We start from the raw sequence: 27364 nt of genomic DNA, 5'->3' as shown, positions 1-27364 counted from the left end.
CAGCACTCACAGGTGGTGTGTGAAACAAATCATCATGTCATGTCCCAGAGGTGTGTGAATCTCCGGGGAGCTGGACACACACTGAGAGTGCGCATCGGTATACCTGAGAAGGAGTGATAGAGGATCTCCTGCATTAGATGCAGAAATGTTAAAAAAAACTACAAAAACAATGGAGGTATCTATCAAAGCTAGGCTGTCTTTCACTGTAATTAGAGCAGGATACTTTTATAAGTGCTGAAGGAGGGGGCACAAAGTGAAATGTAACAGCGGTGCTGAAAATCAGTGTTTGTGTATATGCCTGAGAATTATGCAGATTTTACATAACCCTGTGGAAAATGGCTGATATTAGCTGCCCCTCCTTGAAGTATCTACAGCAGATGTAAGGCAGATGCCTTCGCTCAGCCTCCTGAAAAAAGAAAACATATGAGAAAGTCAGTACTCTAAAACATTTGGAACTGATAACATTGTCATGGTCTCATTTCGGCTGAGGAAATAGCAGAAAAAAATGAAAGACAACGACAGATTTGCTGGTTGACAGACTTGGTGTGAATGACACAAATGGCATTAATATGGCAGGAATGAATCATGAGAATGTACCGGTGGATCTGGCGATCACACACGTCCTCTTGCACTCCTCCTCGGTGTCAAAGCGGTTCTTATTGCCGTTACAGCCCCCGTACCAGAACTGGGCGCAGGCATTGGCCTGCTTGTCATAGTACCAGCGGATGTTATAGTCCCGACATGTGCCCTGGTCCAGAACCAAGCCACAGCGAGGGTCCAACGGCACAGTCTCTGCAGGGGCAGACGGCATATGATGGCAAATAAAGTAAGATCACATGATGAAGCATTACTCACCATCTCTGTTCAACTAAGACATCACCTAATCCCAGCATAAAGGAACTTCCTCTGCTCGCCACTCAGGCAACTTCTGTTTCTTCACTGCGTTCTTAGGAAGCAGCAGAGTCTATACAATCATCCACATTCACTGCATCAAAAATAATTGGCCTCCCTGCTCCTCACCTGCATGACCTCATTACTGAGCCCGTCAATCACAGACCGCTTATCATAACCCCGGAGCCAGTACACCACACTACTCCCTCTGCTTCACTCACACAGGGACTGATTCTCTGCAAGGGTCATGTTCAAGCAAAGCAGGGTCCCTCTATCTATCTATCTATCTATCTATCTATCTATCTATCTGGTTATTTTCCTGATGATGGTTTCTGATCACTAACTGCCAGGGAACAAAGTTAATGATGCTATTGGAACAATATATGATGTTTGTTTTACCAGTTATGGTCTAGTTGCACTTTAAGTAGTAATAATTACAATAGTGTCTCCTTACAATCCACTGCAGCGTCCATACTTTGTTAAATATAGTAGCTGACATAAAAAACTGCAGTGGTAATCTTACACAGTTAAATTGGTTTGACAAATATAACTTGAACTTTCAGAAATTAATAAAACAATCTGAGCTGTACAAATCTGCCTTAGACTGAAGTCTATGGCCGTAAACCTTTAGTCTGTGTTCATCAAAGTGCTAAATGTGAAAATTGAGACTCAAGTGAAAGATAAAAATAAAAAGCACTCACCTTTACTTCTACTCACAAACAAAAGAAGAAAAGCTGTTTATCAAACTTCCTCCGACTATAAAATGCTAAAATGACAGAGCTCTGGGGTGTCTTCAGTCGCTTAACAGAAACAGGTGAACACACTCCCTCTGAGATGTCCTCTGGAGCAACTGCACACTATGTCATTGGTTGGGATGAATAATACGGCAGCTGAAGCAATAAATACTCTTCAGAATAGAGTAGCTTTGTTTGCTGTTCGCATTTGATTTGAATGTTTGAGCTGTTTGCGTTTATCAGGGTGCAAACAAGAAGAAATGCTGGCACTGATTTGCTGTTTGCAGTCACTTTGCATAAATCTCTACTGTCTGCACTCTGATACTTTGATCACTGTGATACTATCTTCTTATTATGTGATCTCTCATGTACCTCCTCTGCCTGCAGCACAGTCTCATTACTGCTCCAGGTTCTTTTTTCTTTTTCTTCCCTATATATTCTTCCCTAGTAGTTCACACAAATCAACACAAATTAAAATCACATGCTTATTGCAGGATTAAATCCAGTATCAATGAGTAATATGTGAGGATCATTTTATATTTAATATGGAAGCTGTGGGGTAAATCCTGGTCTCTGATTGGCTCTTCCTGATCTGAGCATACATGTGATTAATGATCTGATCAGTGGACAGCTGCTCCCAAGTGTTCCTTTTACATATAAGTGGGAGTGAGTCGGCTGATAAATGGGACTCATTCTTAACTTTCAGCGAAGCACTTTGTTTTTGTCTCTCAGAGCATTCTGACGTGTAATTAATGGAGGTTTGATAAATAGATGCCCGTGTGTGTTATAGGTTCAAGTTAAACCTCAGGTACGATGATCTCTCTCTGATGTTTAAGTAATTTCTACAGGGAGCAGCAGCTGGTTCACACTAAACTAAAGGTGCAGTTTAACTCACAGCTCTTAAGGACGCAGCAGTGACGTCTAAGAGACCATATGAATTTGATTTTAAACCCTGAACCCCAGCGAAGATAATGACAGAGGAACAGCCCCATACTCTTGAAAGTTTACACCAATAAGTCTTGATCGGGCATAAATATGGTGAAAATAATTGCTCCCCTGTTTGATTTCAGTGGAACATGGAGGTATGATTCATTTTACTGCATAATTTAGAGGAAACAGCTTCACTTGCTGAACCTTTTCTTTTGTTCATAGCGTTTGTCTGTAATTACCATCATTGTTGTGGATGACTGATTCTGTTATGTAAATAGGTGTGTAACTGTGCCTTGTCTCTGCATGCACCGGCTAATAAAGAAACTAAAAAGAGCAGAATAGACTGCCTGTACCTTTGGGAAGAGCTGGCCTTGGCGCAGGCACATACTGTACAGATACACCTGTGGATGACGTGGTTATAGTTGAAGAAGATGATGATGATGATGACGATGAGGAGGAGCCTTGGCTACTGGAGGAGTCCTCTCTGGAGGGAGGGACAGGTCTGTAGTCTGAGGTGTTGCGGTTAAATGTGTCCCCGCGCTCGGATCCCCACTTTGTTGTCTCAGTGTGCTCGCTCTGTCCTCTGCCTCCCTAATGGGGACAAACCAGCAAACGGTGTTAAACACTTTCTAGAATGATCTTTTTATGATATACAAGCAAATTTGCACTCATACGTTGTGCTCATACATGTACTGTGCTGGATCCTTTGCTGCCACGTTGGTTGGTCTCCACTTGGCCTACGTGGCTCTGAGTGCTTGTGCCAGTCTGACGGCCGTTCAGTGTTTGCTGCTCAGTCGCAGGCTGGTACCCATAGCCATAGCCAGCATACTTCCCATTGATTGCATTCCTGTCGCCGTTGTAGCCATTATTTCCATAGCCATTGTAGCCATTAGTTACTCGGTTATATATCAGGGCTCCGTTCTCGTCCTCACAGAACTGGCTGACCAACTTGGATTCCAGAGCTAAGAGAGACACAGAGAGAAGTTCAGACTCTAAAGACTAAAAGTCTAAAGACTGATCAATCACTGTGAGATTTTTGGACCATGTTAGCAGACTAAAATATCTCAACAACAATTGGATGAATTGCCATGAAATTTCGTAAAGATGTTCAGGGTTCCTAGACAGTGAATCCTATAGACTTTAATAGTCCCCTTTTCTTCTAGCACCACCATGAGGTTAGCATTTGTGATCTGGAATTTCTCAAACACTACTAGATGGATTGCCTTGAAATTTGATAAGGATGCCTAAAAGAATGCCTCACAGAGCTGCTAGCAGGACTGTAGACTTTTAGTCATGACATTAAAAGGCCCATAGCTGTGTTGCATATTTATGTTATTAGCATATTATCTGCAAACATTTAATGTCAAACATAGTGTAAATTGAAATAGCTCCTGCTGAATAATGGATTTTAATCCTTGATTTTTAAAGCAAACATTGATATTTGTTATATCTAAAAAACAATGAGAATGCTTTGTTGGATATTAATTTAACATAAACACAGTGAAAAAATGAGGGTAAGTTTGTCTAACCCGGCAGGGTGTTGAAGTCATCGATGAGGAACATGTGCTCTGTGTCGGGGTCAGAGGCGATCAGATTCAGCTCCCTCATAAACTCAGCCTGTGTTGGGTCGGACGTGTTCACAATCCCCAGAGCAAACATCTCAATATTGGCAGCATGTGCCTCCCGTACGGCTATATCCAGTTTCACTGGCTCACGCTTGTCCGTCTGCCCGTCAGTGATCACGATGGCCACTTTGCTGACTCCCAGGCGGGAGCTGTAGAAGGCCTCCTGGGTAGCTTTACGGATGGCTGTGCCGGTGTAGGTGCCCTCTCCCATGTATGGTATGTTCCTGATGGCCTGCTTGATGTCCTGTTTGGTGACGTAGCGGGCCAAGTTGAAGACCAGCTTTACCTCCAGGCTGTACAGCACCAGGCCGATCCTGGTGGCATTGCGGCCCACTGTTACTCGGTCCACCAGGGCGTTTACAAAGTCCTTGATGATCTCAAAGTTTTCTGGGCCGACGCTCTCTGAGCTGTCAATGACAAACACCAGCTCCATAGGCCTCTCCTTGCACTTGATCCCACATCCTGGAATCACATCACATCAATGCATGAGATCATGGCTGAAATGTCACTTTGACGAGGTTCACTCTGTGGAATCTGATCTAATGATGTGCAGATAAGACGAGACAGTGACTTGGACTGAGAAACTAAATCTTCTCTTATAACGTGCACTGTTAAGTCAATACTGAGAAGTGAAATAAATATTGCAAAGATCACTAGATACTTTACCACAGATCTCTTTGATCATTCGAATGATGTCCTCTCTCTGTAATGAATACAGCAACAGAGTGAGCATATAAATAAACATGAGCACTAATGATGAAATAGGTAGAAGTGGAATAAGTATTCAGATCCTCCACTTATGTAAAAGTAGCAATACCAAACTTTGAAAATGGAGATACTCAATTAAAGTACTTCTAATTTGTACTTAAGTACCGTACTTGAGCAAATGTACTTTGTTCCATTCTACCACTGGAAACAGTAAATAAAAAAGACTCACAGTGAGGCCTGCTTCACCTTTGACCCCAGGTCGGCCCTGAGAGAACAAATAGTAGTTTGATTATTCTAAAAGTCTTTGGGTTTCTGCACATTTTACCAGACAAATATTTTCTGAAATGAGTGATAACAAGGGTTAGAGCATAATTCTGTTATATTTTAACACAGCCAAGGACGGTTCAGACCCTATCTAAGGCAAAGCAGTATACAATAAATGGACATTTAAAAGCCTCATTAGTGTCACTCACAGAATCCCCCGGAGTTCCAGGGTCTCCCACATCTCCTTTGATTCCCTTTAGCCCCCTCTCCCCTGCAGAGCCACGGTCACCCTGACACAACGGTACACAGCAAAATGTCAGTGATCGCAACATAATTTGTGCCACATTCAAAGGCCCCAGACAACATGGCTCACTGCATGACTCACTTTAGCTCCAGGAAAGCCTTCTCCAGTTGGCCCCCTTGGCCCTGTCACACCCTGGGCCCCCTGTTCACCCTGGATCAAACACATGAATTTACAACTTTGGATGTGCGGGTTTACAGACAGCCTACATGAATTTCTATGAGGAACAAATCATAACCCACCTTTGGCCCTTGAACTCCCTGTCCTGGAGGCCCTGTTGGCCCTGGAGGGCCAGGCCGCCCAGGGTTACCCTGCAGTACAGAGGGCACAGTGAGCATCACATTGGCATGGACTTTATTCCATTTTGTATTTTCAAAAGTTCCATACTATTTCTCTACACATTTTTCCATTTACATTCGCGGAGGAAGTATCAGGCACCATTGGACCTCCCTTACACACTATTGGCAATGAAGTCATTTCCTCTGGGTGTGTCCAAAGGTAGTCTCTGTGCAGCCCATCTAAAAGCATCCTGAACTCCTGAACTACGGACTCATCTCAAAGTTTTAATCAGGAAAGCATGGAAATATCAATAGGGAAACAACTTATTCTATAAGTTCCAGTCTGGTTTCCGAGGCCCTTCTTAGAGTCAAATGATTTGTGGTGTGGCATGTTATTGACACTTCCTACATTTGGTAAAATCACGTCCACTCATCCTCCCATCTTCACTTAAATTTGAGATGTGTTAAATTTTAGCCACAGTTAAGTTTCTTAGCGTTTTTTTGAACTGTAGCGAAATGTCTGCTACAAAGGATTGAAAACCCATGTGATAGACAAATTATTATTGTAAACATAGTATTTTTCTTCCAACATGTCTGGAGGGGGTCTCTCAATATTTATTCAAAGGTTTGATGCTGTTTGGTAAGTGAAAGCACCTTGTAAACCATAGTTCTGCTATATAAACAAGACTTTGCTCATGGAATTACTTTCTCAGTGAAGAACATGTCAACTCACTGGATTTAAGGAATCCATGTGTGTATAGGTTCATATTTCAGGACAGCAATGTGCCACAGATCATGGAAGAATCTGTACATTTTCAGTGCACACCAAACACTATGCTGAGGCATTATTTTGACTGATGGAACCTCAGCCGTAAGTGGGAATAATAATAATATATTTCCTGTTTGAGTCCAAGTTCAGACTGTGAGAATAAGGTGAGTTAGTCCAAAATGTATTTGAAGAGCTGGACCAGCCATGTATCCTACATGTGTAACATCATTTCTGTCAAGATATAAAATGCACGTGTTAAGGGAAACAGTATTTCAGGGAGGAGGATTTCCTATAATACCGAGTGGTGAATATCTGACACCCTCATTGTCTCAACATGGATAATGACTGAAGCCAACTCTGCCAATGTGATAATTTCTTCCCATGTGACGACTTCAGCAGAGTCCGCAATTTATAATCTTGCCTACTGCTGCATGACTGTGACAGCGCCCTAACCTGCAGGAGCACTGGTCTGACGCCTGCAGGGACTCTGGATGTGATATCTGAGGACATGTGGGTGCTGGGTGTTGCTTCAATTAGGCCTGTAAGGCCAAGTGCTTCTCATCAGACACATATGTCTGCAGAGATTCACACTCTGCACCAGCGTGTCAGAACACTGTGGGGAAAATCATGATAAATACCCCGAACAAATGAAGTGGCAGCCTTTGAATACGAGGCTCCTGTGGTGGGCATGTTAGCACACAAGATGAAGCACTCTGCTTTTTTCAACCTGGAACTCTACAGACTACAACAGACGTAATTCTTCAGAGAACATGACTCAGTCACGACCATCTGGTTGTATGTCAAATAAAATTACAGAAGAATTTCTGCATAAGCAAACACATTACAATGTTGTCCTTGAGACGTGTTTGCAGAAACAGAGTGCCCATTCAGTTTTTGTATGAGTTAGTAGTTGAAAAGTCGAAATGGAAGTCATATTTATTTAGAAGAAACATTATACATAAAGTACCAGAGGTCCTTGGAGGCCTTCGCCCGGCGGTCCTGGTAAACCAGGCAACCCTCGGAAACCAATATCCCCCTGCACAGAAGAAAACAGAAGATATATGAACACTGCAATTTACAATCCATCAAACAAATGAACTTCTGTGCTGAGTAAAAGCTTGTTTCTTTTAATTAGTTTCCTTAAGCAAATGACCAATCCTTCACTGGGGAGATACTTCCATTTATCTACGATGCAGATGCACAGAGCTCTGAAATTGATCTGGCCGTATTTGTTAATTGCTTTGACTTGGATTTCACAACAGAGGTTAGACAGGGACTGTTACGCTCCTAATTCTGGTCTCGCATAGCACAAAGAAACCATCGGTAAAGTATGACACAGTATCAAAACACGGTGTTTGTTTATAAGTGAATTTTATGTAAAAGGAAATGCTCAGTATTGACTGATGCTGTGAAACGCTAACAGTATGGAATTCACTTCCTTAAGATTATGCAATGGCAACAAAATAAATTACATTTATCCAAAAGTCAAGATAATGTAGTCTTTTAGACTTTTCTTCACTGCATCGGTCTACCTTTTCTGTTCAGTATTGACCACAAACCTTAGATAATTACATTAGTTTCAAGTCAGATCATCCAAATTACAGTAAGCTACAGTAATACTGTGATTCTAGGAGCCGTTGACATTAATCTGACCTTCGGTCCAGGGAGGCCCACTCCTTCGAGGCCAGGCTCTCCTGGTAGTCCAGGCAGACCGGGGGGGCCCTGAACAACACAGGACATGGAGGTAGAATACACTCTTAGTGGTGGTGAAATAATTAGAGGAATGGTTCGATATCTTGCTTGGAAACAGGCAGAGACCCCAGGAAGTTACACAAACCATCCTGCCCTAAAAAACCTAAAGTGTTGTCTTTATGCTGCGGTTTGTGTACGGATTGAACAAGCGAGACATAACGTCTTAATCAGTGAGCTTTAGGTCTGATTTTGTTAGCTTTAGACGGGGCTGCGCTCACTGTTTCCAGTCTTTATGCTAAACTAATCTCTTCGTCTGGCCTGACAAAGACAATATCTACATAGACATATTTCCCAAAATGTTGAACTTTTCCTGTAATTATCTTCCTCAGTGAACACACATACCCCCTACTAGCCTAAATGTAATTTCACTGTCTCCCTTGCTATGGTCTTAATTGAGGAAAACATACAGATATATGAGGGGCAGCTACTATAACTTTTGGTAATAAATGTCTCTTTGATGGATTTATGGCTGGAACTGATGGGTAGAATAAGAAAGACAAAAGACTGGGACTAAATGTAATGTGTACATGGATGGTATGAAATTACGGATTTATGAGTGGACAGGTGGACATATGCAGTGTCTAAATCAGTTACTCACCGAGGGGCCGGGATAGCCGTCTCCTTTGGGGCCGAATGGACCGGCTGAGCCCACATCTCCACGGTCACCCTACAACAGACACATGTAAGCATCAGTAATTGATTCATGCAAAGGATACAAAGTGATTTACAGATACGTGTTCAAAGGAAAGTGAAGTGGTACGTGGATGGAAATGGACACATGTGCTTTCTGCCCCTTTGCGTGCCTCTGCATTGTAAGCATTGCCCAATCCATCAAAACAGGGGAAGGTTAAAGCTACAGAACATGCGGCAGCTCTAAGGTTTTGAACAAATGTTGGCGCATGGACAACACGATATGATGTATGGATTTCTATTCTATCTATCACTTTTTCTGACATCTTCTCTGTTCTCGCTGCATGCTGGGAAATGGTCTTTGTGGTGAAAGTGCACTCATGTGCTGCCAGATCTCCCTGGCATTACATTCATTTGATAATTGATTTATCCAAACATAAACTGTTCAGCTATGACAACACGCTCACACTTGTTGAAAATGTGACTGTGTGTCACCAGGCAGATGTCCAAGATATGAGTCAGACAAAAGGCAAACACTTTGTTGTTTTTTAGAATAAAAGTTTAACTGTGTGTTACCTTTGGACCAGGAAGTCCGTAGCCAGTCTCCCCAAGCGGACCAGGAGGACCAGATGGGCCAAGGTCACCCTAGAGGACATGTTAGCATTAATTAGCTCTATATCTTCATAACACAACAACTATAGATACAAGTTCAAATTCAAATTGTACACACAATACCTGTGATGAGAGTATAAAATATGATGCATTGCTACAGATCAACCAGCCAACAGTCAGGGCGGCATTAACCCACTAAGGGGCCCCAGGACAAAAGTGAACTGTGGGCACCTAATCAGTCAGTCCATCCATCCATCCATTCATTCATTCATTCATTCCTCCATCCAATATTAATGTATATCACTTACATTTTTCTGATTAGAATTACAGCTGCTTTATTTTTACTCAAACAACATTTTGAATGCAGTGTTTTTATATGTAATGAGTATTTTAATACTGTGCTGCTGCTACTTTTAGTTACAGGTATACCATGTGGAGATTTGACCACTGGCAGGTTGGTGCAACATTCCCATTTTGTCTGTATCATGCACACACTTCAGCATCCTGGTGCCAGTTTTCATGTCATTCTGCTGATGGATAATTGGCGGCGGAAATACACAAAGAAGTCTAGTCCGCCCACAAAGACAGTGAAGATGAAGAGGATTGCTAGCAAGCAAACAGTGCACAAATTTGAAAAATGTACAGCTCAGCTGCAGATGTCTTATAAGGAGGGAGAAACAATAAATGTACACAATTTGCTTGTTTACAAGAAAATTCCACAAGGCTCTTTCAAGTAAATGATCTGAATGTTTTCTCTGTATTTCATCACTGTGACACCAAGATATAATTGTACTTGATTCTACAAGAAACAACTGTGTATCACTTGTTTTGTGAACGTACGGGAAATATAGGAAGTTTCCACAGTTTTCCAGTGTTACTACGGTAACCTGGGAGTATTTACCTTTGGTCCAGCGACGAAGCGGCCTGGTGGACCAGGTGAACCCAACCTGCCTTGTGTCCCGGGTTCTCCCTGATTAATGCAAGCAACGTGGTTAAAATCACCAAGTCCCAACTTATTTTTCCTCAACATTCTGCAGCATTTATGCCCTTCCAGAAGGTCATGGACAAGGTGTCACAGCAAAAAAACGACTGACTCATCTGATCATAGCTTAAACTCTCCTTACCTTTGGTCCTGAGGGTCCAGCGATGCCAGGTGGACCAGTCAAGCCCCTTATTCCTCTTTGGCCTTGGTCGCCCTTAAAGATCACAGTGGGAATACATTTAACAATCTGATAGCTGGGACTTAAATACAGGTCAGCAAATTCCTAATGCAAGCCATGCATAAAAAAGTGAGCAGGGAATAGCATTTTCTTTACCTTTTCACCCTGAGTACCAACTCCAGGTGTCCCCTCTACCCCCCTGATACCTACAGGTCCTGGCTCACCCTGAAGACACAGACATGTGTTTATTTCTCTTAGAGGCTTGGTATCTGAGTAAACAGACACATGTAGATACAATAAGTGGTGATTTGTGCCACCTTCTGTCCAGGGGCTCCATCCTCCCCTGGCAAACCTGGCAAACCAGATAGTCCCGTTGCTCCTGGCTCACCCTGAGGACAGAGCCGTGGATCTCAGTCAGTTTATGCATCAGGAAAAAATAGATAGATGGTTGCTGCTGATGTGAGTTTTTCCTCACCTTAGCTCCAGGGTCTCCAGCCCCTCTCTCTCCTGGTGCGCCAACCTCGCCCGGCAAACCTTGGTCCCCCTGTGTGAGACGAGACAAGACGCTGTTTCCAACATGTTGTATAGGAGTTTAACTTTGATTTGAAATAATGTTACTCCTATTGTTTCTAAACCAAATAATCCTGCAAATTAAAAACTGTAGTCCTTAATCTTGATTTGGAATAATGGTCAAGTTTAACAAAATTGTGAAAGTATGAACAAACCTTGGGTCCAGGCAAGCCCTCTCCTTGTGGGCCTCTGCCTCCTGGTGGCCCCCTTGGTCCTTCCATGCCCTGCCAGGTTAAATGGATGCAGTAATAAAAAGAGAAGCCATTTATCAAAAATGAGCACTAATTAAAATATGGATGGCTATGGGACTCCGTGGAAATTCTTGCATGGTGTTCAACTTTGAAAAACTCACAATAACCTTGGATCTTAATAGTTGCACATACTGTGCTTCATACGAGAACGCAGTACTACAAAGCAGTCAACAAGTATAGGACAAATTTAGCATTGCTGGATTGTTGGACACTTAGCCGAACTGGAACTGACACTTCAAACTTTGCTTGTGCTTATAAAGTACACATGACCTTGTGCTTTAAACAAAATCACCTGTGCATAAATAGATCTTCCTGTTAGTGCAGTGAAACACACCTGTTTCCTCTCATCCACACGTCAGTGAGCAGGGGACTATATTACAACTGTAATTAATTTGTGTTTTGATATCAGGGAAGCGATCTTTGGCTCAGCTGTCAGCAGGAAACAGACTCCTATGAGTCTCCAGCTGTTGCTCCAAAACATGAATACTTATGCAACTTATGCATCATGTTGGTTTAATTATGGCAGACAGCCAGACTGACCTTAAACATGGGCCACATCATTGTTAGTAAATCTTTCTTTCTACTATTTGGAATCCAGGGATGAGGATCATTTGGCACCCATTTATGTATTAGTAGATTTTTGTTGCTGAGGCTGAGGGGAATGTCAGTTTTTCATAAATGACCTGATGGTGGTGCCAGGTGAAACGTAATTGGATCACCCAGATGATTACGCTTCATCCTAAGAGGGACAGAGACATCTGTACAAACTTCAAGGCAATACATCCAATATCTCTTGAGATATTTCAGCCTGGACCAAAGTGGTGAACTGACCACCTGACAGACAGACATTGCCGTCCCTTGAGCCTTGGCTAGAAATAGAAAGTGGCTGGAAAAGTCGCCATTTTGTTATGCTTTCCATTAACTTGCCATTTTTAATTAATTAATTAATCAATCAATGAATAAAGTGCTCATGCTTTACCTTGTTTAGTTATTAATGAATGCACAAGTTGTACCAATTTTACTTCTGTAGTATTATTTCGGCGTATTGGGGAGAGGATACTGCAGTTTGGTTAGTGAGCGTCCAAAGAAAACATTGTTAACGCTGGGGAGGGTCTCACTTTTATAAAAATGGAAACATAACTTTCAGTCCTCCTACCCAACGCAATAATTTGTGTAAAGTCCCTAAAAATAATGGCAAGGAATTTACATTCATGTGATTAAGAAATAACATGCAAAACTGTAATTTTATGGCAGTTTAAGCCATAGTGGAAATCATTTTATCAAAGTACTTGCCTTCTCGCCCTGGATGCCTACTCCTGGGAGGCCGAGCGGCCCTGGAACACCTGGAGGGCCAAAATCTCCCTACAGGTTCAGATAAGAATAGAAGCTAAAGATGATAATAGCATGTAAATGTTAACAGCATGCTAGTGTGTCACAAAGTGCATTTGATGATTTATTGCATGTGGAAAGCACCCAACTGTCAACAACATTATGCAACATTAACATCATAAAGTTATGATGGCACAGAAAAGCCTGCGGGCACAGTATTTTCATTGCCACATGAAAACATCGCAATTATCTGTGATGAACTTCACCACAAGGCTACAGTAAAGCTGTCAGCACAGTCTGTGCCAAGAACTCCCACAGAAAAATCTTTATAAGATCCGTTTTTTCTGGGGGAAGTAGTTTCATTCATTCCCAATGTTAATGTCATATTCCAGTGACATAAGATGAATTATGTAACTTTAAAATGCATTTTAAATCAACTCAGAGTCTCCCTGTCATGTCCTATCAACGTCTGTGAGCTAAGAGATTGCCAGATGGTTGCAAACACATCCTGAAAGGTAGAGAGAATACCTTTATGTAATTGCATGACCGTCCCCATGCAGAGCTAGCTTTCCCACATTCATCAGCTCAAAACTGTGAAGCTCAGTCCTCCTACACTATCCAAGCTTTCACCTTGATTCATCACCTGTAGACCTCCTATATAACACCACGCTGGATGCATTCACTGCTGGCTCCGCCACCTCTTGGCCTTCTTTGCAACAGGACTGTGTTTCTATCTTGTTGCCAGTGTGAAGGCATTTCAGCCAGACATCTTATTTACAGCTCCTCTGTACTCTACCTTGTCTCCTTTGATTCCAGCGCCCGGCTGTCCTCTGGGCCCCCGCGGCCCATCCAAGCCTCGCTCTCCCTGTGAACGCAGACACAGAAGTTATTGCATTTTGCCTCTTGAAATAGCAGTTACAGTTATGAAAGAACGAAAATGACAGAGCATATGGAAGATAACGGGACGGCCAGAAAATGTCATCCTATCCCAGTCAGGACAAATCAGACACATTCACATAATCTGATTTCAACATGAATCCCCACAAAAGACCATAGCAGCCAAATGTGAGCTTTCTGACTGAGGTTTGGGTAAAAACATTCCTTTTGAATTCCTATTTATGTTGATGTCTACACGTCAAGCTTGGGCTCAAGTTGATGGACTGCACTGTTTACAGAGACAGAATGCAGACAGAGACATTTTACTGTCAGATGGGTTCGGCACCAATGCAAGTAAATTGTTACTGCAGATTGTTACCACAGAAACCAACACAATGCCCTTCAAAGTCCCTGTGAGTCACCACAAGCTTCAAATCTGGCTCCGATGGATGTTTGACATTTGCAATATGGACTACGGTAAATATCTATAGACTTTGTATTTAGAGGGTTGTTTAACATTCCTCACTAGATGGGGGAAGACTTCTCTGTGCCCCCCATAATTATCAAATTATGTGAGAGATATGTGACACGATGATGATAAATGACGCAGGTCAACCCAGTATGCCTGCTTCATATGTCCAAATACCGTACATGCCAACTGCTGAACTGCGATGTAGATATTTTAGACCACCAGCGGACGTGACAGAAACAAGACTAAGAATCTGCAGTCAGTGGCTCTGTGAGGCTGGATTTAGGCACAGTGGTGATTTGAGCTAAATGCTAATGTCAGCATGATAACAATAGCAATGCTAATACTGTATGCTGATATTTAGTGGTCGTAAGGTTTACCATTTTCACCATGATGGTGAAGCTGGAGGAAAAGCTCAGCTACATGATGTCTCTCAGCCTGCTGAGGTGACTGAGGTGTTTTGAAGTGTAAAAGTTTTATATGACAGCTGCAGTATGCTTCCAAAATCAGACTGTGAAATGCACACATGGTTAGATTCAGTTTACCTTCATTTAAAAGCAGGACTATGTAACTATGCCGACTGAATTTTTACACTGCAACATTCGCCACCATAAGCCAGTGGTCGGACCAGACAAACCCCTGAGTGCACTGAATTAGAAACAGTGTGTTTGATTTCTTATGAATTCTGCTTTCTATTTGCAAGAGTAAGAATGTGTAATTTCTTCTCTCTAAATTTATATTGTCTCACTTTAAATGTGTGGTTTGTACTGTATTAGCTGGTCATTGTGTAAAACTGGACCAATAGTGATCCTAGGTGGAGCCCCAAGCCAGAGGCCTCTCCATATTTGCATTTTGATCGTTTCTGTGCAGAGGGAGAAAGACTGGGTGCTTTTAACCCTGTCTCAGCAATTAGGGTCGGGTTACTGACCATTTCATGAAGAAAACCATATTGGACGACATTCTGACTATTTTACATTTCTTAAAATGTGCCTGGGGCGATCTACATGTAGAAGTAAATGAAAATCTGAAAAAGCAGCAGATACAGTGAGGGATTAGTGCAGTAATCCAAGTTGACAGCAAGTACAATGAGAGGAGTGCAGCATAATGTCTGTGCATGACTCTACAGAGGAGTCTTATCTCTACAAGGTCATCCAAGGACAACAGAAATACAGTGACAGACACTAAAGTACATTGATAAAGCACAGTAACGCTGCATTTGCATGGCAGCTTCAAAAAGTATGGATTTATTGTCATAACTCTATGCTCTCTCATTCTGGCACATGAGCAGAGGTGCTAATGATGTGGAAAAAAAGGGTAATATTCCTGCTGTAAATCTGGAGCTTGTCAAGACGCGTCATGTGAAGAACGTTGCTTCAGAACAAGAACGCCATCTGCGAGTTCACGGTCAAATCTCCTGTTGAGGAAAAAAATGAGAACCCCCTGAGGCAAATCACTAAAGTTTGGGGGAGACACCTCCTCCTGTTCAGAAAGTAGCAGGTGCCGCCTCAGAGGAAAGTATGATTTTCACCTGAATTATAGTTACTGCACCTTCTCATGTAAAGCCACGATGTTAATGCTGTAACATAGCCAAAAGGTGATTACATATGTCATTACCTAAAGACATTTCTCTGACTTAATCACACTTCATTTAATCACCTGGATTCATCAGAAGGGGTTTGGTCCCATCTTACACCTACAATTTCCACTGGTAATACGTTTTGCAATTACAAGTGTTGATTTGGAGAGCCGTTTGTTCACTTATGGAGCTGATATGGCTTTGTGGCAGATGTTTAGAAATATGTAAGTGGTGTTAATTAACTCTGAAAATTAAAACTCTGCCAAGTGTATAAAATCCGCGACATGTCGATTTTACACACTTGAAGGAAAATTAACACTGACATCCACGGTGTGTGTCAAAGATTAAATGTTCACAAAACACTACATTTCATAGCCATCAGGTCTGTCACTGTAACACGGACAGATTACATTGACCATCTGCCCTGGGTACTAGGCCATATATTAGATTGTGTTGTTATTATTGTACATGACATCAACCACATTGTAGTCCTACTTTAATGTGAACTATTCAAATAAAACATTGCAACAAGTTTTGTCTAAAAATAAATCCAAAAGTTTTGTATTTTTTTCCAGCCTACAACGAAAGATGTAAGTCACGTCTCTATTGGCCAGTCGAACAGCGTGACAGCTTGGCACGGTCAAGCCGTCACTTTTGGAGTGAAAACCTTTGGATTCACAAATTTATTTTACTTGAAATAAATTATCTTTTTGATTGCAGTGTCAATAGTTTTGCTCTCAAATCTATTTTTGATTGCATAGTAAAGACAAAAAAGTTACCTCATACGCCTCACTTACAACAAATTAAATCTGTACAAGAACACAAGATTAAAAAAAAGAAGGTGATGAAAGATGTAACAAAGGAAAAGTAAATGGAATAAGAGGTGGAAAGCAACATGTCTAATCTTTAGATTATACACATGTGCGCTGTGTGTGTGTGCACCGTGAGAAGAGACAGAGCAGACTCATTCTTTCCTCTCGCACTGACTCACTCATCCTGTCATGTCTCGAGGTGTCCTGGCTATTTTCCTGCACTATCTCTACATCACCCTGCATCGGCATGTTCTCAGGTCCTTTAGTGGGAATGATCAATGCACCAGATCATGCAATGAGGTAATGAGAGCTATGCTGCACTGCTCTATGGGATTTTATGGTATTTCTGTGTTGTGTTATCATCTCTTGTAACCATGTGCCCTGTCAATGTCCTGTCATTACGCCCTGGAATCTGGAGCTCAGACGTGGCTCAGACGTCAGTGGGTAGGAAGGCGAATTGAAGATGAATGCATTAAATGGGGTTGAGAGAGTTCAAAGCTTTTAACTGGTTTGAGTGGATGAGCCTCCAAGGAAATAACAAGCCCCAAGAGCCTGAGATGTAGAAGACACTGACTCACCTTTGGTCCAGGGAGGCCTTCTCCTATTGGTCCTCTCTCTCCTTGGACTCCCTGTGGTCCTTGAGGCCCCTGAGAAAGATAAAACAATGTAAATGACCACTGGTGGAACATGAAAAATGACCTCTTTAATAACTGACTGCTCTCTAAACCTCTTCACCAAACAGAGATAGTTTGATCACAGCTTAGCAAGCACTCCAAAAGGGAAAGCTGGAAAGGTGTACAGTAGCATCAGTGACTGAGGGCTGCGGCTGAGCCAAGGGTCAATTAAGGCTGCACTACCACCACCTGTAGCCTTGGTGGGTGTGCTGTTTCTTACTCACTAGTGGTCCAGGCTCGCCATGTCCCAGAGGCCCGGGAGGCCCTGTATGCCCCTGGAGACCAACATCACCCTGTGGAGTAAGACAGAGAGACGAGTGTACAAACAGGGTGAGACGCAGGTGCATTATTATGTTCTCATGACTTCATTTTCCAAAACAATAAGCTGGCAGACTTCACCTTAGGTCCTGGCAGGCCAATCCCTGTTTCCCCTTGGATTCCAGGTGGCCCAGGAAGTCCCCTTTCCCCCTATAAAAAGGCAGGCAGATACAGACACAGATGCACAAACACGCTGATTTGTTTGTCTGATTCTTTGGTCCAAGGCTTCATTTTAACGTAATTAGACATCTAGAGAGATGTTCAGGTTTTCAGATGACCAAAACCAGTGAGCAACTATTTCGTCCAGTTTCTCCAACTCCACACTTACACACACTGTCCTTTCTAACTCTACGATGTAGCTTTTTTTAAGGGGGTTTAGACATGTACTATGGGGTCCCCTCATTCCTTCAGTCAACACTTTATTGGTAAAGAATGCAATTATTCACTCAGGAGCTGTAAATCACAGCCGTGGTGTGCAGCAAGAGGGCATACAAGAGGCGTGAGGAGGGCGTGGAAATGTTAGAAGGTGCATACCGGCTCTTTTTTTCCCTCTCCCTTGCCCTTTCAGGCAAGTCAGGACAATGTTTAAAGCCAGACATTAGTCTGCCATTCAGGTGATATAGGATGACAGCCAGACAATCAGCATGAACATTCTTCCAAAATAATTAAGGAGGGAGCACTCAGTGGGGAGTGTGGGCTCATGGAAGAATTGGCAGCTATAACACAGGAGAGGGGGCTTAAAATATAGGAACAGACAAATAGGCTGACAAGGTAATAACAGATGAGGTACTTCAAGGCAGGGTTCGAATGTTCCAGTGGTGATGGATCATAACTCACACATGTATGGTCAGCCAATCGGTGTGATCAGTTTGTGGCCTACAGCATCTGTGATGATGTTATTGCTATGACAAAATGATCTAATCTAAACACGTTTTAAATGTCACCTTCATGACCGTAATGTTATTATGAGAGACACACTCAGGAACAGAAGGAGCACTATAATATCACATGTGTTTCCCACTTTCTATTCTTCCACACACAGTAACATATTTCATTTTTCACCTCCGCCGCTCCACAGGTGATAAGGTTATTCATTATCTTTGTGCTGATGAATTTTCTGACATTGACCCCCCCCCCCCCCCCCCCCTCTCGTACAGCTATGAAAGAGACATAACTGAAACCAGACTGGAAAAGAGTTTTAAGCCTCCAACAAAAAAAGCTGTGTCCTTCAGATATGCATCTGGTTTTGGAGAGGAAAAGGCCAGTCTTTGGTACAAAGTGAATTCACTGAAGTGTTCACTAGAGGGAGGAGAAAGTTAGATTTACTACTTTCTTAGTTTCTGTTTGTACTTTAACACATCTCAGATTTCAGAGGGCTGGTCCAAGCATGTAAAAAAGCGATCTCAAATGCATCAAGACTGAGGAATACTTACTTTTCTGCCCATTACACCTTCAGGCCCGATATCGCCAGGTGGACCAGGCAAACCCTGAATCATAAATAAGTGAGAGGGTTACACTTTGGGCATTACAAAGTAGCCGTCATTATCAAGGATCAGCGGCTGTCCAATCATAGCTTAGCAACCATAATCATGCATGACCAGTGACACTGTGGATTTCTCTACATATTGTCGCAGTGTGCATGGGGCTGTAGTATACTAGCATGCCTGTCTAATTAGTCTACTACTACTAAGCTAATATGCTAGTGCTCCTATATCAGACATAACTTGATTTTAAAATGCATATGTACCATGTTTGAATGGGTAACTGCAGCAACATTCACTAAGGATGCCATGAGGCTTAGTAACGGTTTATTGGATTTTTTAATAAAATGAACAGCAGAGTTCACCTGAAGTCCACGATTTCCCCTTTGGCCAATGGTACCTTCAGGGCCCTAGAAAAGAATAGGAGTTGCTTGAAATTCATAATCAAGGTGTTCATCTTAAATGGGTTGTCAGATTTAATAATGTTATAGTGAATTAAAATATAGGTTTAAAAGGAAATGGAGAACCAACTTTAATTAGTGGCTACCATGAAATAACTTTACATGTCTTTAGAAAGGTCCCTAATTTATATTTTATTCAGAATAAAATCACTTCTGGCAGATTTCCTTGACTGCATTGCGGAAGCAATGACAAAATAAAATTGCAACAGAAACTTATACTTGAACTTGGTTTCCTGTTTTTACAACATTAAGCAGCAACATACTCTGTCTCCCTTAATTCCAGGTGTGCCACACTCCCCTCTCTCTCCCTGTAAGAGAAGAAAATTAGGTTTAGCACAGCATCATTTTGCATAATTTCAGGCTTATCATCAAACCCTGTGGCTTTCCCATATCAAGTTTATGACACAGTGCAATTTCCAAGGAAACAATCTATCTTGAAATAATGGGTTTTAATATCCTGGCCAGGAGTTGGTTTGCAACAACTTATGATGACATGGGATTTACATAATTAAATTCCTGCAAAAGAAAAGTAACTAGAGATACTTGCAGACAGGGTTTACATTAAACACAGATGAAAAAAGGATAACAAAATGCAGACTTTTCTGTGTATGTTTCCTTTCAAGGCACTTTATCAGGTCTGGAAAACATGATTCTCCAGACTCTCTTGCTGTACAAGTGTGGGAACCCGATACTTTGACAAACCATGGGCGCATATTGTGAGGCTCGACTGTGGAATCCATACAATACCTTCTCTCCTTTGTATCCAGCTTTTCCCTGTGTGTACAAAACAGTGTTGTTAAGTCAGGAGGAGACAGGCAACAACCAAAACAGTGCCACGCACAGACCACCGAGAAAGACGTGTCTCTATTCCTTTTACAGCAATGATTTATGTTGAAAATGAAACAAATTATTTTTATACTGTACTTGTCAATCTTGACTTAATCTTAACTTGATTTAAGACCTTCAGCTCACCTCTGCTCCTTCCCGACCCGGAAGTCCACTGAGCCCAGTCGCACCCTAAGGCAAAGATTGATTTTAGCTTAACCCTCATGGTAGTAGCTTTGTATTATGTTGTTGTTTGGTGGAAACAAAAAGGAACAACTGATAGTTAAATGAGTGGGCAGCACCTTCAGTCCTTTTAAGCCGGGGATTCCATCTTCTCCAGGACGCCCCTTCTTGCCCTGTAGACAAAGTCACTGAAGCACCATTGGCAAGAAAAAACTTTTCATATAGAGCAGGTCAAGAGAATTGTTAATCTACTGAATAGAAACAATCCATAATAATTTTTTAGTGATCCTTACACAGCTGAATGTAGATTGCATTTAATACCTCCACCTCAGTATTCGGCCTGGCTAATGGTGAAAGGACAAATGTAATGTCCCATCTAGTCTTATTCTACAGGAGATCACAAAAAAAACTACTAGAAACTGCAATTGTGCCAAACATTAAAAGAAAAGTGACATTTGTTTGCTTGCCAAGAGTTAGATTAACTCAGCAAGAGGAGGAACAAACATATTCATGTTTCTAATATTAAATAAACAAGATATAATATGTGTTGGTAGATGGATTTGTTTACTAGCCAGGCTAGCTGTTTTCCCCATTTCTAGTTTTTTTATGCTAAGCAAAGTAAACTGGTTTCTGGCTCTAACTCCATATATAACCTTAAAGTTTGACAATGATTTTTTTTGCCCCCCAGGAAATACTTTAGCATGATCATAGCTGTAAATCTGAATTGTAGCTGTTTGTCCATGGGTTACTTTCATGTAATGACAGCAGATGGAAAAGTTTCCCACTTATTAGCTGCTTTATGTTCTGCATTATGCATTCAAAAACTCAACTTGTTGAACTATACAGGCCATGACTCTCCGAGGCAGCACGTTTGAAGTGCATCATGGCCAAAGGGCATCGAGTCTGGGAATTGATGAGCAGGAGGGGACTTCAAGAGGGACCCACCCGAACAACTGTCTGGCTCTTCTCTCGCGTTTGCATGCGTGTGTGCATGTCCATATCTTTAAAGTATCTGTCTGTCTGTAGGGCTCTGTCTGCACACACTGCTTCTGTCAGTGTGCGCCTGCTGCCCGTGATGTGAAACAGCTTTTGTTCGGAGCATTAGGTTTAACGGGGTAATTACTCTGTTCTCATCCTGTGAAAATATATCAAAGCAAAACCACTACGTCTAATTGTGGCTGACCCTCTGTGTGTAATAAAAGGAGTGTTCACATCACGACATGGCTTTGGCAGGCAAAGAAAGTAATGTATGTAACATTGTATCCACGGAGTACGTGTCCTCAGACAATCCCAAGTGGTTGGGTTCATTTGACAGGCTGATTTCCCATGTAAATATCTGTTTAGGCCTGTTCTCAATAAAGTGTAAGAGGAATGTAAGGCATTTACTTTACTCTCACTGCTGCAGGGAAACAGCAAAACCACACAATCTACTAAACCTCCCCCAAAACCCTACAATTATGTAGCCTTTTAGCATCAAGGGTGCTGTTGTCAGCTGGGTCGTTCTCTTCAAAAGGAGACGGTTTGGACGTAATTGTCTTTTAGAAGCAGCAGAAAAATACATGTGGTTGATGAGGAGAGATTTGATCTTCTTCTATGTAGCAGAGGAGGGCCAATGTAGAACCCCAAAATATTCAATATTAAACACGTGAAAAAGACATTATGAAATAAATAAATTCTAGTGCAATTTGCATTTTGAAATCTCCAGTGAAATTAGAATGAAGTCCTATAAAACTCTGCTATTATGAAATATAAGATATATATAAATAGAAGAATGATGAATACTTTAATCTTGAACATTTTTGGGCTCCATAAGTAAATGCTGGGTAGGAAGAATACTTACAGGGGCGCCGCCGGGTCCTCTTTCGCCCTTTTCACATGCACACTTACTCTTGGTCAGAGGACACTTCAAACACAGGAAAAGAAAATTCAGACGGGCCATATGAAATCACACAAATCAAGAAATGTGCGGAAAGACCGCAGTCTGGAGACTTACCCCTTCATCCGCCAGCGCTGTCTGTGAAACAAGAAACACAAGAATGTCAAGATGTTGTCACATTTATTCCATATGGTTAAATTATGCCCCATCAGCAGACACTTATTTTCATGAAAGAGATGTGAGGAAAACAGTCAGTGAGCCAAGTTCAAAATAAGCCTTTGATGAAGCCTTTGATTTGGGTCTGAAAGTTCCATAGCAGGATTGCACTGGAGCACCCACAGACACCCACACCTGCTACTCAAACACCCAATTAAACCTGTTCACTGCTGGTCTGGATTCAGTTTGTCAAGTGGCCTTCGACCTCGTCCACCTGATTCTGCGAGTGGACTCCTGCATTTCCCCTTGTAACAGACACCAGAACCACCTTTTTACACCCCATGGTTTGCTTTACTCTTCAAAGCTGACCGCTTTCTGTACACACGGGGGAACAACCCAAATTCCACCGAGACTAAACACAAACCACATGCACTGATCAGTAAAATAGCCTCACTAAGCATCCGGGGGACGGTTCCGTGCAGGGTGGGAGGGGTGTCTGAATACGGCAGAGACAGTCCGTCCATTCTTAGACGATGGAGCGATGCAGTCCGATGCTGGCACTGAAGATGAAAGATTGTTCCTCAGCTGACACAAAGGCACATGCTTATGGCATACAGATGCTGCCTATTCAGGGCAATGAGAAAGTGTGGTTGTGGACCGGCTGCTGCTGGGTTCTTGCATGCCAGCAGAATGCAGGCTGTCAGGTTCAATGCTCTAGGAGTCTCAGCGCTTGCTTTCTCTACCATTTTCCCTTATCATGTTTGGATGTGTACCACCTGTATCAACATTAAGCCTGAGTTTGAAGTAGTGTTTGTGGAACTGGTTGAATGATGTAGCGTGCATACACGATCTTGCTGGGTTCCTGTTCTTACTGCACCCGATTTTCCCACAAATAGTTTTAATGTGGAGCATATGTTTCAGCCAGCAGACTGGTTGTGTCTGCAGGATGTTGCTGTGCAGCACATGTTCTAATTATCTTCATGGAAATTCATTGCCAGTTTATGAAAGCAACCCCAATCAGTCACGTCAGGATAAACTATTGGAAATAGAGACAAACTTTGCCGTAGTTAAGGCTGAAAAAGATTTTTTTAAACATTTGTTTCAGCCAACTGCTGATGTGAATATAAGATTAAATTTCATCCTACAGTGATGATTTACGTGATGGCTGCAGACCTGTTACTATGGCAGCAGGTAGCAGGTGTACATCAGGGATCCAGTAAACCAAGAAATCAAAGCAGTGGGTGGTGTCAAAGACAGCACAGGAAAGTGCTTACTGGGTGCATGGAGAAGTAAGACACTAACATTTGATTTATTTGGCTGTCTGTGTAATAGCTTATGAAGCTTCCACCTGTCTTAACTGCCCCCGTGGGAATAAGTAATTATCAAACATACATGTAATTTCACAAAAAGTGCCAAAGACATTTGGGAATGTAAGAGCAAGAAAAGTGACTAAATGATTATATGATCACTGAAAATGGATTCAAAGCGTTGTCTTTGAGGAATCTGCACATCCTTGAAAATGTTTTTTATAAATCAGAGAGGTCTCTGTTGCTGAAATGTACATTAATGAAAACCTTCCATTAATTGAAAGGAATCTAATCACACAAGCTGAAATAAAGTTTAACAGCGGCTCAAGTAGGGAAGAGGCATCACCTCAGCAGACTGACTCATGTCATCATGCGACAATATGTTATTAGTCTATAGTTAGTTAGTCTGTTAACAGTAGCCATGTCCGGCTGCTGGTCACAACACCCCAAGTAAGGCTGCAGAACCCCAGAGTGTAGTGAATTAAACAAAGGTGAGTTTTACTGCTTATAAAATTTGACTTTTGATGAAGAGTAAAAAAACAAACATAACTAAAAAGATGACTATGAATTGACTTTGAGTTCCTATTTTTAACACTTATACTTCTGCATGCAATCTGACACAAATCAAAATAGGCTTATTTTTCTACTCACAATCTCCTTGATGACTTTATCCACAATGCTGCTGTCCTGCAGGTTGTGAAGGTAGCGTGAGGCTGGGGAGTTAGCAATGAGCCGCAGCTGAGCTACATTGGCGGGCTCGTTGGCTTCAGGTGTGATGCCTATGGTGAAGAAGCGGACGCCCTGGTTCTTAGCATCAGCCACAGCTGAAAATATGTCTGGGTTCCTGGGGTGCGAGATGCCATCATAGAGCAGAATGGCCACCTTGATGCTGCTGGCACTCGACTCCTCCAGGTAAATGCGGGTGAGATTGGTGATGGCGTAGGTGGTGTAGGTACCATGACCGATGTACACGATGGGAGAAATTCGGGCCTTAAAGTCGTCAGGGCCCCTCCACTGTTTGAAGGTCTGCTCTATGATGACATGGCTGCTGTACTGGAGGAGGGCTGCACGGGAGCTGAGCCCCCGGCCCGTCTGCAGCCGGAGGCCCTGCAGCCGGTCCATCACGTCTGATGCAAAGCGCTTCTCCTGGGCATGGTTGTCCTTGGCGCTCTCTGAGCTATCGATCAGAAAGGCTAACTCCAAACTGCAATCTTCATCGATGAGTGCTGAAATGGAAGAGGAATTAGCCATTTATTAACTATGTGATAAGATATCCATTCAAGAATTCAACAAAAAGAAATACAAGAAGACACTGTTAAAATATGAAGCTGGAGCCAGCAGGTTAGGTTAGTTTAGACTACAGATTGGGGAAACAGAAAGTCTGGCTCTGTCTAAAGGAAATGAAATCTACTTAGTAACATCTCTACAGCTCACTAATTGTCACTTTATGTCTCTTTTGTTTAACTCCTACACTTCCTGCAGTCTCTGCTGGTTGCCTCAAGGTGATGACAAGACTCAGCAAAGTCACTGCTGCTAACCAAGAAATAATCATAACTTATTACTCTCTGCAAAACCACAACTTTTCAAAATAAAGACGTAAAAGAGGAACATGGAAATTAATGAGCTTTAAAGGTGCTTGGAGGTGAAGTTTTATACTTTTGGACAGGCTAGCTGTTTCTCCCTGTTTCCACTCTTTATGTTAAGCTAACATAAACTAATAATGGCACTTTTCCATTACACAGTTTTAGCTCTACTCGCCTGGACTCGGTTTGGTTGGTTTCCATTACAGTAGCTTACCACCTCAGAGTGGGTGGGGTCGTCATAGCAAGGCGGCCCGAAACTCCAGCGGCGTAATTTGTATGCGACACAAACACAACCGAGGACATGGAGCGTTTGGGTCGGTGTTAAAAATGGCGGGTTTGAGTTGCGCTCATGACTCACCCAGTGACGTCACTCCCTGGCCAATCAGTGGCCTGCAGTCTGTTGACGTCACAAAATAGTACCTGGTACCAGGTACTATCACGCAGTGGCTTCGTATTTAGTGCACAGGCATGAGAGTGATATCAATCTTCTCATCAAGCTCTCAGCAAAGCAGTCCGAGCAATGCCAGTACATTTTGGCCTTTCATTATTGGACAGTAGCTTTGGCTGCATAACAAACTACCAGTTAACTGCACGTGATGTATGTTTAAGGTATTTTCTGTTGCCAAGTTGGTTGGTTGTTTTTCCAGCAACACACATCTCCATCATATATACTTTCGTATCCAGTCAAATATTAACACCCAAGTGATCACAGCCAAATAGATGTCATGAGTCAAGGAGAACTTTTTATCTATGGAGTATTGAGAAGGAGTAAAGGTGATTTATTGACTATTTAGGATCTATAGGCTGATGCCTATATGATAGTATGATAAGTTCATGAATGTGACTATAATTTTGAAGAAGAAATAAAAGTAACTCAACTTGCTGCACCAACCTTCAGCAATGGAAGGAGGTCACAGATCTAATATAGGCTGAGGATAAATCACATTAATCTTCACAGAAATATGTCACAGAGAGAATGTGCCTGGGGAAACAGGATTCTCAGCGAATAAAACATTTGGGTAACAGAGCACTGAACGGTCACACAGGAGATGGATGGCTCCGAGAAACCTAAGAGATATGATCAATCCAAGTGGATTGCATCCTCCAGCGATGTCCTTGTTGAGTATCATGTTCTATTTTTTCACCTGTGGCAGCACCGTTTTTCTGGTGATGAAAAAAGCGAAACAAGTGCCACCTGCACAAATTCCACACCACTTTTCAAAGAAAGAGCATCAGTGGAAAAAAAAACAGCCCCCACAGATGACTGAAAGAGATGACTTTAGACTTACATTTGGCATTTTGTGGTATGGAATTGGATGGATATATTTTGCTCTTCTTCTTGGTGGTCACCACCTCTTCTTCATAGTCTTCTTCATAGTCCTGTGCCAAAAGACCTTGAAGTCCCCACAGTAACAGGAGCAAGTGCAGTGAGGGGACCATGACCTCCCTGAGAAATGAAGAGAAGACAGAGATAGATAGATAATGAAAAAGGACACATCCTCACATTTTGATACCCTCCAAACAACCTGCACGCACTCAGAGGACAAGCTTTAACAAGCATGCATGTTTGACACTGGGGCATCCGGCATGCACAACTCACAATGTTGCTGAGTTAGGTCTCCAATGAGTTCAGCTAAGCTCTAGAAAGCTCTCCTGGCAGTGTAGATATTCAGAAAAAGTGCAAATAGGGAAAAAAGGTTCTTCATTCAAAGTTAGTTTGGGTCCATGTCCTGAGCATCAGTTTGAGTGTCCTCCTCTGTCTCTTAGCTGAGAGTCTGCAGGTCCAGTGAGCACCTTCTAGTCACAGCAGCAGCAGTGTGTTGCCAAAAGTTTACACTGTATTCTGGCTCTCATGAGACTCAAATTCGAGCCATTCTAAGCTTGCAATAAATGAAGGGAAGTCCAGCCCTTTTTAAGCTCACTCACTCCCATTTTCAGGGGGTTGGGAGGGGTGGTGGCAGAG

General features: G+C 42.2%; 1 protein-coding gene across 1 annotated transcript; it reads right to left on the bottom strand.

Moving 5' to 3' along the window:
- Positions 1-329: 329 nt before the first annotated feature.
- On the bottom strand, positions 330-26841 carry LOC139223688 (collagen alpha-1(XXVIII) chain-like). The gene is made up of 35 exons (XM_070855661.1): positions 26691-26841; positions 24470-25044; positions 22473-22493; positions 22320-22382; positions 20599-20652; positions 20444-20488; positions 20219-20245; positions 19735-19779; positions 19376-19420; positions 18963-19016; positions 17611-17679; positions 17436-17504; positions 17116-17184; positions 13601-13669; positions 12769-12837; positions 11380-11448; positions 11130-11198; positions 10972-11043; positions 10811-10879; positions 10619-10690; positions 10396-10464; positions 9459-9527; positions 8851-8919; positions 8154-8222; positions 7468-7536; positions 5696-5764; positions 5538-5606; positions 5362-5442; positions 5118-5153; positions 4847-4883; positions 4085-4642; positions 3243-3517; positions 2909-3146; positions 598-792; positions 330-406 (listed from the first exon to the last, which is right to left on the bottom strand). Exons 1-35 carry the CDS (start codon positions 26839-26841, stop codon positions 399-401), a joined length of 3687 nt encoding a protein of 1228 aa, XP_070711762.1. The 3' UTR covers positions 330-398.
- Positions 26842-27364: the final 523 nt, after the last annotated feature.

Source organism: Pempheris klunzingeri, chromosome 24 (assembly GCF_042242105.1).
Source record: "Pempheris klunzingeri isolate RE-2024b chromosome 24, fPemKlu1.hap1, whole genome shotgun sequence".
In the NCBI taxonomy this organism is placed as follows: Eukaryota; Metazoa; Chordata; class Actinopteri; order Acropomatiformes; family Pempheridae; genus Pempheris; species Pempheris klunzingeri.
The sequence above is the reverse complement of the archived record's forward strand: the minus strand, read 5'-3'. Positions and strand labels throughout refer to the sequence as shown.

What these genes read in the sequence shown, in the direction of transcription:
- LOC139223688 (XM_070855661.1), bottom strand. Translation starts at nt 26,841, where the DNA reads ATGGTCCCCTCACTGCACTTGCTCCTGTTACTGTGGGGACTTCAAGGT. An exon ending in CTGGAGACCCTGGAGCTAAG is followed by an intron (nt 11,044 to 11,129) that starts GTGAGGAAAAAC and finishes CTCTGTCCTCAG; the next exon opens with GGTGAGCCAGGAGCAACGGG. An exon ending in CTGGAACTCCGGGGGATTCT is followed by an intron (nt 5,154 to 5,361) that starts GTGAGTGACACT and finishes TTGTTCTCTCAG; the next exon opens with GGCCGACCTGGGGTCAAAGG.